The sequence below is a fragment of the Lissotriton vulgaris genome, chromosome 1_1 (assembly GCF_964263255.1).
Source record: "Lissotriton vulgaris chromosome 1_1, aLisVul1.2, whole genome shotgun sequence".
NCBI lineage: Eukaryota > Metazoa > Chordata > Amphibia > Caudata > Salamandridae > Lissotriton > Lissotriton vulgaris.
This window is the reverse complement of record NC_141685.1, coordinates 405,939,453-405,955,544: the sequence shown is the minus strand read 5'-3', so window position 1 is coordinate 405,955,544 and position 16,092 is coordinate 405,939,453. Positions and strand designations below refer to the sequence as shown.

General features: G+C 45.2%; 1 protein-coding gene across 1 annotated transcript in view; it reads left to right on the top strand.

Moving 5' to 3' along the window:
* The window catches only part of TTC4 (tetratricopeptide repeat domain 4), a 166,174-nt gene that overhangs the window by 2,875 nt on the left and 147,207 nt on the right, over positions 1-16,092 (top strand). Inside the window, exon 2 of the mRNA XM_086952633.1 lies at positions 8,187-8,304. Coding sequence (XP_086808759.1) covers positions 8,187-8,304 — 118 coding nt within the window. The remainder of the gene's footprint in view (positions 1-8,186; positions 8,305-16,092) is intronic.

Below are 16,092 nucleotides of genomic sequence, written 5' to 3'. Positions count from 1 at the left end.
CGCAACGCCACTCTGCGCCACTCCAGGCTACGTCACTCTACTCCACTCCATTCTACAACTCTCTTTTCCACTCTATGCAACTCTCTGTAGGCCACTCTATGCCACTCCACTTTACTCCACTCCACGCCACTCTATGGCTTCTCAGTCTATGACACTCTACTCTACTTCACAACACTCCACTCCACTCTACTTTACTCCACAACCCTCCACTCTACACCACTCCAGTCTAAGCCACTCTATTCCGCTTCATTCTGCGACACTCCACACCACTCTTCTCTAGGCTTCTAACTTTTAGACCTGCTGAACAGCAGCCAGGCTGGTGTATAATATGGCAAAAACACACTGGCAAATCCAATAGCTCTCTCATAGGCAAGAGTAATTGGCTTTGCCAGTGTTTGTTGCATACATGCTAAAAGAGCTGATTCAGATGGGAAACGCAAGATGTTTTAGGACAAAAATTGCTTTATTTTAGTTGTCTCCTGCCTAATACTGCCTGTGTTTCAATGTATGTCAATGGTGAAAATACGTTCCCCCAAACGTTTTTCAAAATCTCCCACTCTCCGCTTTAAAAACTTCAGCATGTATGTTTTTGTTGTCCTAAAATTTTGAATCCAGTAAATATAAAGTGACTCCAAGTATACAACTGTAAAACAAAATATGCTTTTTTTTTATATAGCGTGACATTATTCCGAAGATATCAGAGCGCTTTACATGAGTACCAGTTGCGTTACAGACTGACTCATTTATTTTGTTAGGCACTGGGTGATTGAGATTTGCCCAGAATCACAGGATGTTCTGCGTCCCTGCTAAGACTCAAACCCGGTTCCCCAGCTTTGAGGTCGATCGCTCTAGCCGGTAGGCCACATCCTGACCATTTATATTATGATATATGTTGAGACTCTAAACTTTGAGGCAATGCCTCAGATAACAAGGAGTAATTGAGCTGTTAGTTTTAATCACTTTTGTGCTTTTAACGTGTACTCAAAAATAAATATAGTACAAGAAGTACATAAAGCATTGTTAGACCCAATTTGGAGGTGAGGATGCAGAGGGTAGAAAGGGGCTACTGGGCTACAAGCATGGTGGTTGAGGTTATTAGCCAGTGTTGTATTGGAGCAAATCCTACTGTGGCTCAGTTAACTAGATCAGGTATAACCCTTTCATCACTTGGCTCTCAGGTTAGCATGGGTGAGCATTTGCAGGCTACTTGGAGAGGTAATGTGGCAAGCCTATTTATTGAAAGCTCAGCAGTCAACAATCAGTCAGTAGACATACTAACTTCAGTCTCTAGCCCACTGCTTGTCTTTTAAGCACAATGAAAGGTACTTTTAATCACATAGATGCAGTAAATAACACCTAGTCCAACTTAGTATTTAAGGTAGTGACCCAGAATACAATTATCCCTTGTGGTGCTACATCCCCCCCATACTTGAGCTAATCGCATTCTGGTGACCCCTTTGATGGCCCAGTAGTCTGTTTAAAAAAAAAAAAAAAAAAAAAAAAAAGAATCCTGCTCAGATGCGGTCCCAATTTCCTCCCCATAAGTCAAATGTGAACTTAGTTTGAAATGTCTTCAAGATTTTACCCCGATGGTGTGTTAGGGATGTATTAGTCTTTTCAGTGTTCATTTGGAGTAGATTGGGTGACTCAAGTGCCCACTTGAAGGCAGGGGCCGAGGAAAGTGCGGGGAGCTGGGATGGCCAGGGCTGGGCTGTCTCACTGTACATGAAAGTGCTCTGTTTAGCTCAGTTGATATGGCAATTTCAGACTGTGTGTTGGCTCTAGGACCATCCTGAGCCAATGAGGAAGTTTCAGGCATGATCAGGCCAACACAGTAACCATGGCAGATGCAGACCTGATTGGCTCAGTCAACAGATGCAGCCCCAATCAGATCAGCACAATAACCATGGTAGATGTTGCCCCAACGGTACTGTCGCGGTGACCGTGGCAGATGCAGCCTCAATAGGGCTGGCATGGTGACCGTGACAGACTGGCCCCCGCTTGGGCTGGCGCAGTGTCCAAGCAGTTGTATCCCGATGGGGCTGACACCGTGAACATGACAGATTCAGCCCTGATAGGGCTCATGTAATTACCACCGTAGATGCACCCCTGATCGGACTGCCACAGTGACCACAGCAGACTAATCCCAATGCGAGTGACACTGTGACCATGGCTGATGCTGCCCTGACCTGGCTAATTGGCCACTCTTGGCTTGCTCTCTGGTAGTTAGCTTTCTCTGGATGTCCCTCAGTCCTTGGAATATGCTGAGCATCTCTCCTCCTGGACAGTCTGTGCTCCTGCAGGGCAAGTCAAACTCCTTCCCTCTATCAGTAGGAAGAACAGCTTCTAGGCACTTCAGGCATAATTCTCAGTTCTTAAAGTTGAAAGTGCAGATTTCAGGTGGTGCCCCCTCCTCTCTGGAAGACTGGCTGTCAGGCAGTCACCAACACTGGCCACATAGCAGTCCTTTAAGGACTCTAAGGAGCACTCCCTTCCCTGGTCATTATAGCAAATAGATTCTGCCTATTTAGTCCCATGGGATTTTTCACATTTGACCACCAGGCCTTTTGACTTTTACTGTAAGTCTCCTTATCCGAGTCTCACTCACAGTAAATTCACAGTAATTGGACTGACCACCAGCATCCCCTCTTTTTAAGGTAAGGCCGTTGCAGGGCAGCTATAGTAAGAGGCTGTGGTGTGTGCACATGCGTATGCGGGCTGCACATGTTAGACTGTCATCTAGCGCAGCTTGGTATCTGCACACAAGTATCCTGTAGCAGAAGAAACTCTTCAGCGATTGGTACTTACCTGGGGCAGGCCTTATAATGCGAGTCGGTATTCATAGTGTTGTTCTGCAGTGTTTACTGGATGTCTCTGGTGCTTTTACTGTGTACACATTTTAGGTGAACTCTACCCTAAAGTCCAGTCTTACAGTACATGGGCATACAGGGTTCAGTGTGGTACCAACCTGGGATTAAACATGTGCCCAGAGTGTGAATTTACAGCCGCTAACACCCCACATAAACTTAATATAGCACTTTAAGATGTGTTATATTTTCCTGGCTCAGCTCAAGATGAGATATCAGCCCTTTGTACCCCCCCCCACCCCCCCTGGCCCCCTCCACTAGGTCAAGTGAATTGCTCTGCTCCCTAGCAGATGGATCAGAGGCCTCCCAGCACAATAGAACAATTAACAGTGCTTCACCAAGTGCATGGTGAATGAAGGGATGGGGTGGACATCTGCACCAAGTAATTAGCTAGCCACACTGCACCTAGGCTGGGACAGCCCAGGCTCATTGGAACAAAGGATGAGGGTCAGACCTCCTGTAGCTAACACAGGAGATGCTCGCCCTTGAAGGTTTGGTGGAAAGAGATCAGGAAGCTGTGTCAGGTCGAGGTGGAGCTGAGTCTTTCAGGGGAGCGCTTTCCACAGACAACTTGAAGTTGCCATAATGGTCTGACCCAGAATGCTGTGCAGGAGGCTGGGAGAGGAGTGAAATGATGATGTAACGTCCTAGTATTGATCAAGGGTGTCTAACCTGTAGAACCCTCCTCCCTCACTTAAAAGTCCATGCAGAAGGAAGAGGCAGAAGACGTATGACCTAGGAGCAATGAGGATGAAAGGATGCCCAGTTGGAAGGTAAAACCACCCGATGTCCTGCAAGGAGGGACCTAAGGACTTTGACTCTATGACCTTCTGGATCAAAGTGGGTCTCTCCAAGGTTAATGGTGCTGGCCTCCGTATGTGTCCTGAGGAACAGTTGGGGGATTGGACCTGTTGGAGGACCTTGGATGGTTCCCCTTGGACTTCTCTTGACTGGTGCTGGACTTCGCTGACCCACCAGTGCCTTTCAAGAAGCCAGGAGGTTGTGAGGCCAGGGCAGTGTGGCAGGTAGGGTGCGTTGCTGGTTGATTGTGCAAGGACTGCACCAGGAGCCAGGCAGGAGAATACCAATTTTTCTCTAGATACCTAATGGAAACTACATGGGCATCAAAGGAGGGGTAGATAGTTTAATTGCTTATCATTACTTGAACAGAGTACTCAGTTGCTGAACATTTCACCAAGCTCTGTCTGCCACTAAAACATTAACCGATCACTCCTCTTGGTCAGGGCTGACCCCCAAATGTCCCTCATACACACTTCCCTGTAATCTAGACCAGAGTCTAGCAGCTGGATTTTCTTTTCCTATCCTTAAAACCAAACCTTCCACTACAGATAGTACATCAGCTAATTTTGCAAAAGGTTGATGACCCAAATCGAGGCTTTTCTCCTTATGCCACCACCCCTTCACAAAATGTGCTACCTGTTCAAATACAGTATCTTCAAATATAGTACTCTTCCAGTCCACCTCTGTGAAAGCGTACACATTCCTGATGTCAACAGCAGCTACAAGAAAATTCTCAAGCTTATAATCCCTGATCCCCATTAACAAAATCATCTTCCTGCTTATCATTAATGGGAAATCTAGATTGGTAGCCCACCATAGCACTTCTGCCTCTAATTATATGTACTATATTGAACTAGTACTGAAGCAGTTTTGTGGAAAGCCTGGCAAGCTCTAGAGTACTGCTTTTCATGTTCTTACCATTGCGAATAAAAGTTAAAGGCATACGATCTGCTTAAAGACTAAAACATTTTCACAAAGATAACTGAAAAACCGTTCTGTCGCCCACCAGCAGGCTAAGAGTTTCTTCTCAATGACAGAAAAGTGAAGTTCAATATCTTTTAAGGATACCGGATGCAAAGCCAATTGTGAATTCTTAGTCCTGTGTGCCATGCCTACAGACACTGCATGCAGTATAGGTAAGTCACCCCATACAGCAGGCCTTGCAGCCCTGAGGCAGGGAGCACTACACTACATGTGTGGACATAGCTGTGTGAGCAGATATGCCCCTGTGCTGTTCAAGTACTGGTAGTACACGTGACCAGGGAAGCCATTTTAAGTACATGTGCTGGGTACTGGTCAAAAACGAGTTCCACAGCTACATGATGGCTACACTGAAACAAAATATATTTGGTATCAAACATCTTGTATTAATTAACCCACACTGATTCCAGCAATGGCTTTGTTAATACATTCACCAAGAGGGCACCTTAGAGGTGACCCTCTGAAAACCTACTAACCACTAGTGTACCGGCCGACTAGTTCTGACCAGCCTACCACCACATACAAGTTTTCTGCCTCCCAGTGGTGTTTAACCCCCTCCAACAGGATGACCTGCAAATTGGCATTCCACACAGGGAGCTTCAAAGAGCTCACCACCTTTGGTATGCAAATCTGGCTTTCCTCAGAGGTGAGCGGATGCCCACCCACACCCTGTCCAGACCTCATTTGAAGCATGGACGGGTAGGAAAATTAGTAGTCAAATAGGCGTGTTCACCGTCCTGCTAGTTCCACCCCTTAGGTGGGCTAACCTGATGTGGACACGAAAATTGAGAGCCTGCCATCTTGGTGATGATCGGATTAGGAACTCTGTGTCAGAGTTTGCCCACTTCTCACAGGAAGTGGTCATGTAGGGGGCCTATTGACCCCAGGGGTAAGGACCCATTGGCTACTACCCTATATTCACCAAAATCTAGTATTTAGGGAAGTCAGATCGTGCTGACCTGAAAGAAGAAGATGGATCCTGAAGAGCTGCAAAAGCAAGAACAGTGGAGCAGCTACTGACTTGGTGTCAATCCTGCCGGCATGCCTGCTGTCCTCAACAAGTACAAGAAAGTTGACTCGTCCTGAAGCTGTATATCTTCCGAAAGCCTGGGAGGACTGCCAGCCCTTCATCAAAGACAAAGGAAATCCTGTGGAGTAGCAGAGCTGCTTCCCTGCACCTGCAGGCACCCCAAGAGACTTTTGAGGACTCTTGAGCTCCAAAACCCAACACTGGAGAGCACCACTGCACCCTAGCTGCATTGATTGAGTCGAAGTGGGCCAATGGTGCCAGCGTTGTCCTGAAGATTGGTCCCGTACATTGCTGTGATGTACTTGTATGCAGTATATGTCTTCCTCCATAGGATATTATTACTGCTTCAGAAATTGCACTGTCGCTTTTCGAAACCTATGACATTATTTATCTCTAAACGTACTTCCCTGATCTTGCTGCCAAATATTATATAAAGATAAGTGTTATTTTTATAAATTGGTGTTGATCTACTTATTGAGTCATGTGTACCCTTTATTGACTGTGTATATTACAGATGTCTAAAACTCTTCTCTGATAAGCCTAATGCTGCTCGACCACACTACCCCCTAAGAGAGCCCATTGGGATTGCCTGAGTAAGCTCTTGTCCACTTATAAGGGATACCTGTATAAAGAGTTAGCTTCCTACATTGGTGACAGCAGTGGTATACAAAACTTGACATGTGATGTACCACTTGGTTAATAGGTGATACCACTAAGGAATTCAAAATGGTCCTTAGCTAAAAAAACAAGATTTCGCCTTTTTGATTTTTTTTTTTCCAAAATTGTTTAAAATAACTGATTGGGACATGTATTAAGTCCCCCAGTCCAAACTGTTTAGAATTTAAAAGTATTTCAGTTTTTTAGGTCCTTTAGAAAGCGTACTTAAGATTTTTTGTAATTCCTTAAAAGGCCCTAACTTTTTTAATACCATGATTGAGGTAGCAGGACCCTCCCAGGAGCTCAACCTGGGCGCCTACAAGAACCTTAGGTTGACCCAACTTAAGGCCCTGTGCCAAGCATGGAACCTGACCCACGAAATCCAATCAACAAGGCTTGCCTACAGAAAATGATAGAACCAATGCAGGAAAAGAAGCCCCTACTGAGACTGGGCAAGGGGATGTTGATGCGGATAATGATTCCCTCAGCAACCCCACTGATAGCAACACAACTGAGAGCACTACAGATAGCGCCTTGCGGAATTGCAGAATTAATCGCCCAGTTTAGCATGAAGAAAGCTGTGCTGCTTGTACGTTGTTTATGTGTTGACAATTCATAAAACTATTTAAAAAGGTGGCTACATTCGGACCAGAGTATTTTTTGACAGGTTATGGCTACACCAAGAACGAGAGGAGGATGGCCATATATCGTGTCACAGAATACGCCCTCAGAGGCTATGTTCAGAAGAAGCCAAACAAAGAAATGGACTCGTAGGTAGCCAGTGACATCATCAATGAGGCAATCCGTTTCCTGTAAATGGAGTGCCCTATTATTTTAAAGGCCTTATGCTGTGTGCTTTATATGAGGGTGTATCAGCTGCTTTGTTATTTTGCTTTTACTGAGCATGGCCAAAACCCATTCCTTCTGTGAGCTTCCTACACTACTTAGTCACTGGCTGTGCTCTAAGCTCTTGTGTTTAATGGGCATGTACTCTCTGTGTACTACACACTGATGCCATATGCCCATGTCTGTAACACACACGCCCATTACACTCCACACACAGACAACCTATACCCAGATGTAACTTCCTCCTGACATGGACAAAGGCCTTTTGAAAAAATGTAGTCTAGTCGATGTAGGCGAGCAGGGATTAAGGAGCTACATTCAATTTTACAACACCGTAATAAGAGGTGGTAGAATTATTAATTCAAAGCAGCTGGCCTGAGATTGGCCAAAGTCCACCCTCGCTGAGACTGCAGACTGAAATCACAAGTCTCAAACCCAGTGGCATGACTAAACAAGAGACTCGGTGCTGATGAGCAGTCCTGCATTTCCCCCGGGGCACAAGCAGGCATCCACTTCTATCAGGGCAGCTGATCGCAGCAAAAAGACAGAAGTGGATGCCTGCTTGTACCCCAGGGGAACTGACAGCCCGACCGCAGTGGAGAACAAGCGCGCACCACAGCAGCAGGGGAGGGGACATGTGTGAGGTCCTTGCGGGAGCCTACAACCATATGGTGCCACCAGATGGCGCCGCGCTCTCCCGCGAGAAAATCTCCAGACGTGCACGCGTTTGCATTGCAAGCAATGCAACGCATGCACTTCTTTGCTGAAAAAGCGGTGCCGAGGGCATTAGGTCTCTCCTATGCAGCGCATGCGCGCTGCGTAGGCGAGACCTAAAAATATGATCACCATGAAATGCTTTACATCATTTTTATTTTCATTTAGTTGTTCTTGTGTTGGTATTTTCTGTGTCTTTACCTGAGAAATAGTTTTCTTTTAATACTCATAATAACATTCTGCAAATGTAAAGATACCTTCATACCCTGTTCTCTTTCCATGACTTATAGGAGTTTGACAAGATTCCAATATTCATGAAGAAAGCACCTACTGAAATTGACCCTAAAGAGAATCCAGATTTGGCATGCCTTCAGTCAATCATATTTGATGAGGACCGATCCCCTGAAGGTACTGTGTAATTCCATGATATGCCAAATCTCTTCAGACGAACAACTTAAAGTGTGTTGCTTTTATTAATAGTGATGTTGGGTATGTGTTATAATTGGGAATTAGTAATAGGAAATATGGTTTGTGTTTCCCCATCTCATTTTATTAAGGCAGGATCACGGATTGACTGCAGCGTTAACACTGTCTTTCCATTCTCCATTTGGGCTGTTACAGCTGTAGCAGTTAGAGAAGGTTTTTCAAGCAAATTCCAGATTAGGAACTCTGTTACCCTAGTATATAAAATAAGTGCTGATATTTCCCTGGTCCACCCTAGATGTAGAATATTTAGATCCGATGTAATTCTTGTGGGAGTACCAAAAACAGTATTCTTGGCCCCTGTGTGACGTCCCCACTGGAATATCATACTCTAATAACCCACCATTTTACTATTCTAAAGACTAATTGTTATTCTTTCCGGAGTTTAAGGTGTATATTACTGTTTGCACTTCATAGATGTCTCTTTTCATTGATCATCAATTGGCTCATTGATCCTTTTATATGTGTTTTTGGTCCTTTTATCCATCCCCATTATTGTCTGTGATTGAGTTTCTGCACACATTTTCCCCAGCCCTGTAGCTTGAACCAAAGCAGAAAATGATTCCTTGTCACACTGAGTGATCTCCGTTCTTTTTATTTATCAAAACAGACAAATACTGTAAAACAAACTTAATTCTTCAACGCTGAGTAGAAACTGAAACGTTGTTGCACTCCAAAAACCTAATCAACATGCTTCTTGGTGATAAACTCTTGCAGTGCACACTAGACCCGATTGGTTCAGTTATAAGAAATAAATGTTTGGCATAGTCATTAGCCTAAACTACTCTCCGGTATAATTTATTTGTTTGTAATGCATGTGTGACATCTTAAACCATTGTAATGCCTGTAATCCAGGGCTTGCATTTTGATGTCTCATTCTGCCTTTATTAGGTTGAGCTGGTGTTAGCAGCGCGAAGCGCTGCGTCCAGCGAAAGACCTTATGTTATTCACTTGCTGGGAATGTTGGACAGGGGATGGGCACGCGCAAGCCCTCGGTGATTTCACCTTGTGGACGCGCACGTACAGCCCTGCACCATGCACATCTCCTGTCCCACCTTCACAGCAAGTCAGCCTCTCGCAATCACGCGCACACACAGACACACGCACGCACACACACACACGCACGCACACACACACACGCATGCACACACACGCAGGCACGCACGCACACACACGCAGGCACGCACACACACGCAGGCACGCACACACACGCAGGCACACACACACGCACACACACGCAGGGAAAGACAGACAGACAGACAGACAGACAAACAGACAGACGCGCCGAGGGAGGGTGGAGTCTGCGTCTATGGGAGTGATCGAGATTGGATTCCAGAGCCCGCTCCTGCACGGGCCCCCGCGGGGCCTCCCTCTCACCTGCTTCCGATAGCCGCTCCTCATCGGGTAGCTGCTGTTGGGGACAATCATTCCTGAAGCGCCGGTCCTCTGCTCCCGATGGGCAGGCGGGGGCAGCGCGGCCAGGGGCTCCTGAGCAGGGACAGGCTGACAACTTCCAGCCTGCTAACCTTCTGCGGGTCCTGCGGGGCCGGCCTGCGGGAGCGACGGCAACGGTGCATGGGCGGAGCAGGACAGCAGCGGCGCAGGAGTCGGAGCCCGAGCAGTATTTGGTATCCCATGCAGTCCCGTAGCCCCTGCCCTTCGGCAGCCTCCGGGGCTCCGCCCTGCTAGCATGCCATTGGCTGAGCACCCCTCATCGCTGGCTCGTCACCAGAGCTCCCTGCTAGTCCCGCCCCTTACCGAATGGAGTATCTGGACCCCGCCTCGGCGCAACCAGACCTGGCAGCGGCACACCGAGCCGACGTGCGTCTACTGTGCATGCGCCTCTCGTTGCTTCTGCAAGAACTGGTGCTATAAATAGAGCAACGTGCCGCCGTGGGTTGGCACCCAGAGCTCAGGTCATCAGCTGTGCTTAATGGATCTGTTCCTGCTGGCTTTACAGCTCTCCAGACTGCTTCAGTAGTACTCTTTCATGCCAGCGACCCCAATATAGCCCCTGTCCAAACCCTGGCTTCCTCTGTGCACGTCCTCATCTCACACTGAAGTTCACGTCCATTCCATATTCAGCAGATCTACCATAAATACTGAGCGTCCCCCGAGTAGAAACAATTGCTTTGACAGATAGTTTACACTGTAACTCCATGCATAGTGCCTCAAAAGTTCACAATTCAGCAGTAGTCTGCATCTTCCATGCTCCTTGTAGAATGCTGCTGGTTGTTTCTATCTCTTTGCTATCAAGTTAGACTTTTGTTTCACATCTCCTCCCTGTTTGACCTCGTCCATCGTATGTCTTCATTTTATTGAGCTGTTGCAGGCTAAACACGAGTAAGCATGAAAACCGCCCTTCAGTTCTCCTGTCACTGCTCCGTGGTGGGATCACTTCTTTGTGCACTGTCCAGGTAGTTGAAGCATGTGCTTGCCGGAGCTGTCTCCTACCCCACTGGAAGGTGATTGATGCTTTTGTGCATACCCGCACATCTAAGGCAGTTGGGAAGAAGCTTGGGATTACAGACTGGCAGAGTGCAGTGAGAAGGTTGGGGTAGAAGAGAGCAGGGCCTGTCATGGACCTGACCAGTCTGACGAACATGTTCATTCAGTGGAGGGAAATTATGGCACAGTGATGGGTACATTCTCATTCGCAGCTGGAATCCATTGCAGGAATAGCTCAATTTGTGACACTTAATAGCTAAGTGGCTCTCACTTAATGTATTGCAAACTTCCATGTTTTTGCCCCCTTGTAATCCTACTTTATGTTGTGGACCGAGGGTCACACCATGACTAATTTGATCCATCTTATGGGAGTTTGGAAGGTGAGGGTGGGTAGGCTCAGATGACTGCTTCATCCCGTCGAATATTCCTGTGCATCCTCCCTATGTGGGTCAGTGTTCTCCTTCTGGGTTCTCTGTTTCTGAGCGGTTGGAATTCCTAACTTTGTGCACTACTTTTCAGAGGTTTCTCCTACCAGGCTGGGTGCAAAAAAAGCTGTTGTGGGCTTACCGACAATTTACAACGGGCTTAGATCCTATTCATTCCTGAACATTGGTTGACTTCATGGACACTCATTTTCTGCTTCTTATTTAACGGGTTGCCTTCCTCTTCTTTGCCTCTCCCCTGCTGCTTGACCTCTTCACCATCCTTTTGATTAGCTGATTTACAGCCTTCCACTGCTCGCTTTCAGGGAACTATTTTTCGCTGAGCACTGCATGAGAAGGCGTGTGTGTTCCAGTTTTTCTTTCTTGTGGCTCGTGTGCCTCTCACCCTGCTAAATACCTGCCCCCGCTCTCTGTTGCTCCCTTGTGTGCTTCTGTCTCTCGTATGCTTTTCTTATCGTGCTCATCTTTACTCTTTTCCATAGAGGTGATGCTTTTATTACTCCCTCTCTCTATTGCTTCACATGACGTCGACTCTGCCCGGAAAGAGTTTGTAGTATTATCCGTTTCCAACGCCTAGAGTGCATCTAAAGCAGCATCGATTTATTTCTCCCCACCCCGCAGCACAATAGGTCTCGCATTAGCAAGAGAATAACCTATTGGCATTGTAAATGACAATGCCTTAGACTTAGGTTCTAAAAACCAAAACATAAATAAAAGGCATTGTCATTTACAATGCCAATAGCTCAAACTCATGTAAATGCGAGACCTATTGCATTGCAAATGCTTGTCCTGTCTATGTAATTATCTTGAGCAGCGCAACAGGATTTGAAAGGGTTTATTGACCAGGAAAAATAATTAGTCGGTGATTCGCACTCAGTCAGCCGGGTACTACCCTGGAAATGATAGATGACATTAAGCTACATACATACTTGCATTTCTCTACTACACGTTTCTGGATTTCGGCCACGTCGGAAGATTTCACATGAATAATGCAAGTATTTGCTTAGTTGAGATCATTAGAACAGGAGGATGACCTTCACTAGCAATAAAAAAATTGGAACAGTTTTCAGCTAATCAAGCTTCCAAAATATTTTCACCTAAAGAACCAAAAATGTAAGGTTGCCTCAGTGTCAGATATTTGACACTTACTGTGGGCGTTGTTAGCATGAGCAAGAAGTGTGGCTAAAGCAGGTTACAGAAACACAAATACAAGTAAAGGGTGTGTAAACTTTTTTTGCCTCCCACCTACCTAAATCAGGTGAGACCATTATGGGAGCTTCAGGTCATGTCTTTCTGTCTTTCTGCTAATACCAAAACCAAGTGTTTGAATGAAGAGGTGAACTTGTTCTTTCCAAATGAATGTTCTAACCCTCTAATCTGAATAACAGGACCTATACTCTATGTGTGGGTGTGCTGTAACCATGCTACCTCCGATATTTGGATGTTATGTAAATTTGTGTGTTTATTTCACCTTTGACCCAGGAGTCATTTGTGGCAGCAGTAATGAAGCTGCTTGCTTCTTAGTAATACCCAGCTAGGATTGTAAGTTGTGTGTGTGTGTGTATATATCAGAATTGATAAATAACAGTAACTCTGTACTTAAGGCTTAATTAGTTAGCCCATTTGAAAATTGTTTTACTTAATAACTTTAATCCTCTTCGACAAAACTTTAAATAACACGTTTGTTCACCTCAGACATTTTCCACATTTCATGAAGATTGGTTAAGGGGACAATCAATCGTAGCGTTGGCCCAAAATGTGTTTCCCAGTCCAAATTCCCAGAGGAATATTTGCGCATGTGCACAACAAAAACTACTCCTAATCAACACATTTACATCAAACATCACAGTGCTTGGTTCAACTTGTAATTCGGTGTGGTTTGGAGTATATCTTTTAAAAGGTTCCTGAAATATTAAGTGAAGAAGAAATTGCCCTTTATTTATAAAAATTAAGATGCTGCATCCATCCAATAAGAGCTGCTGGTTTGGAGAATAGGGAAAGAGGGGAGCTGCATGAAACATGCTGATACATGCCACAACCAAGATAACAATTGTGCTGAATTCAAGTTGGTGCAACAAGGGGAAGAGCTTTATGTGGGAGGCTCGCATGCCACTCCTGATCCTGTAATCTGCAGTAGTCTTGGGTATAAGCCATGAAAATAGAGAGGACAGTGACTCAACCACTGCCGAGGACTGAGCAGCTGCGCACAGAGAGGCGTACTGGCAGCCCTAATGGGAGTGAGGGTGAAACCCTCATACACTAAGCACATAAAATGTTGCCTTGAATGTTTTTTCCCTTCCGGTCTGCACAATAGTCATAGAAAACAGGACCTAAAATGTTAAAAAAGTGAAGAGCCAGAAGGAGGAATACAGAAGAACTGAGTAAGGGTTTCTGTGGAGGGCTGAAAAAGACATGACAGATAGCATAATTTTAAATAGAAAAGCAAGACACTGCTAAACAAAAACTAAGCTGCCCTTGTCCCAAGGTGATGGCTGAGCAACCGGCTTGGATCTAGAAAGGTGAAGCATCTCACACTTGCCCTGTAGCCCAACTGTGAAGCATCTTCCCTGTGATGGAAAGGGAGCATAACTTAGGGGATGGAGTCTCAAGCAACTGAGAAACATTGCAAAAGTTACCTTCTTTCGCAAAAGGATAAGATTGTGACAAATACGAGAGCAAAACTTTCAATTCAATTTTGGAATTGCTACAAGACCTCTTCCAAGACCTGGTGCCTGCTACACTGTTGTAACTAGGATACAATTGCAGTATTGTGACAGAACTGAACAGGCGCCTCTTCCTCTGTTGGTTGAACATCCATGTCTTGAGATCCTTCCTAAATTGCTGGAGCAATGGTGAGACTCTGAGGTGCAGGGGGAGGTCGTTCCAAGTCTTGGCTGCCAGATAGGAGAAGGAGCGGCAACTGCAGTTTGTCCGACGGATGCAAAGAGTTGCAGTTAGGACGAGGGATCCCGATCTGAGTTTCCTGGTGGTCTGGTGAAAGGTCACACGTTGGTTGAGGTGCGCAGGTCCTTCGTTGTGTAGTGCCTTGTATGCTTGGGCGAGTAGCTTGTACTGGCATCTCTTCATGACTGATAGCCAGTGGAGTTTCCTGAGGTGAGGGGTTATGTGCGTCCATCTGGGGAGGTTGAGGTTGAACCTGGCCTCTGTGTTCTGAATCGTCTGGAGTTTTTCATGAGTTGGACTGTTATCCCTACGTAGAGGGAGTTGCCGTACTAGAGTCTCGGATTGAATGGAAGGAGATGGTAGTTTTATTGGTAGAGGAAGGCAGGTCACAATGGTGCTTTCACATGATAAATACAAGAATAGGTTTCAGGACCACAGGTGTGGTACCTTGAGACATAAAGAGGAGAAAAAGCATTCACCAGTACGATGGCGAAGGAACAAGCCAGTAAGAGAGCTAGAAGCCTCTCTTACTGATGTCTTGTGACATGCCATGGGTGGGTGAAAGGCCTTTAGCTGGTAATGATCTGACAGGTGTGCTCTGATCCAAATCATGAACAGTTTGTCCTAGACAGCAACCAGAGCAATCCCACTTCTGTGATTTTGCCTGAACTGGATCAAGTAGTATGTTTTCGGTAATGAAGGAAGAAGTTTGGGCATTGACTTCTGTCTCCACTTCTTAGCATTAAAGGTAGGTCTACGGTTACTTAGTGCTACAGTGTCCAATGAAGACTTCAAAATTGGAAGCACAAATGCCTTTGTTGAAATAATTTCTAGCCCTAAAGATTTTATTGATCATGTAAGTTGCATCGGAATGTATACAGGAATGTCTACAATTCCTACAAATCTGGTAAATACAGCTAACCACAGCCAATCTAATTTCGATTTCAATTTTATCTCTGATTACATATACAACAAAATTAACTTTTTGACTAAAACTTCCCCAGAGCTGTTGGCGCATCAAGGTCAAGTCCTCTTGTCAGCAGACATCACTCCATATCTCTTGATTTTCTGTTAGTAAAGCCTTAAGGGCAATATAAGTCTAAGAACTTGAACTGCACTTGTCTCATCAGTGTATTGTCTGTCTTTATCAAATGGTTTAGTAATATATTTACCAGATATTCCAGAAATGCCCTTGACGCTTCCGATAATGAGTTTTGCCATAGCTTGCAAGTTCCACAAATGATTCCATTTAAGCATTGTCGGTGCTTCTGTCCGCTTCCAATTAGATGCTGTTAGTTGCTTTGCAACAAGCAGTAGAGGGTCAAATAAGACTCAATCTCTGCTAGTCATTGTCTCTGTCTTAGTGTCTCTCTGCCCCAGTAAATGGCATATGGCGTGTTTGATATAGGGTATCCTTAGAGACCACTTTCAATTTTTTAAAAAATTTTGAACATGGCAACCCTCTATGCATTGTTACAGATTATCAGCCAGGTTCATCAAGCGAAATGCGCTCGCAAAAGGGCCAGATTCTGAGAATCTGGCCCTTTGCGAGTGCAATTTTTGCATTTGGGATTCATCATCCCAAATGCAAAAATCGCTAATAAAGAATTCGCAAATTTGCGAGGATTAGCATTTAAGGAATCTCTATTAGAGATTCCTTAAATGCTATTCATGAAACATTTAAAAATTGCGAATTCGCAATTTAGGAGGGCTATTTACCACAAAGTCAAACCTTGTGGTAAATAGCGAAAACTAAAACTTAGAAAAATGCTTTTAAATGCATTTTTCTAAGTTGCATGTTACACACACACATGTCCTTTGGACATGTGTGTGCACAACATCAGTGTAAATTCACATTTCAGGGGTGCTACAGGTTGGCCTTTGGACACCCCTGCACCCTTGAAAATCGCATCCTTAT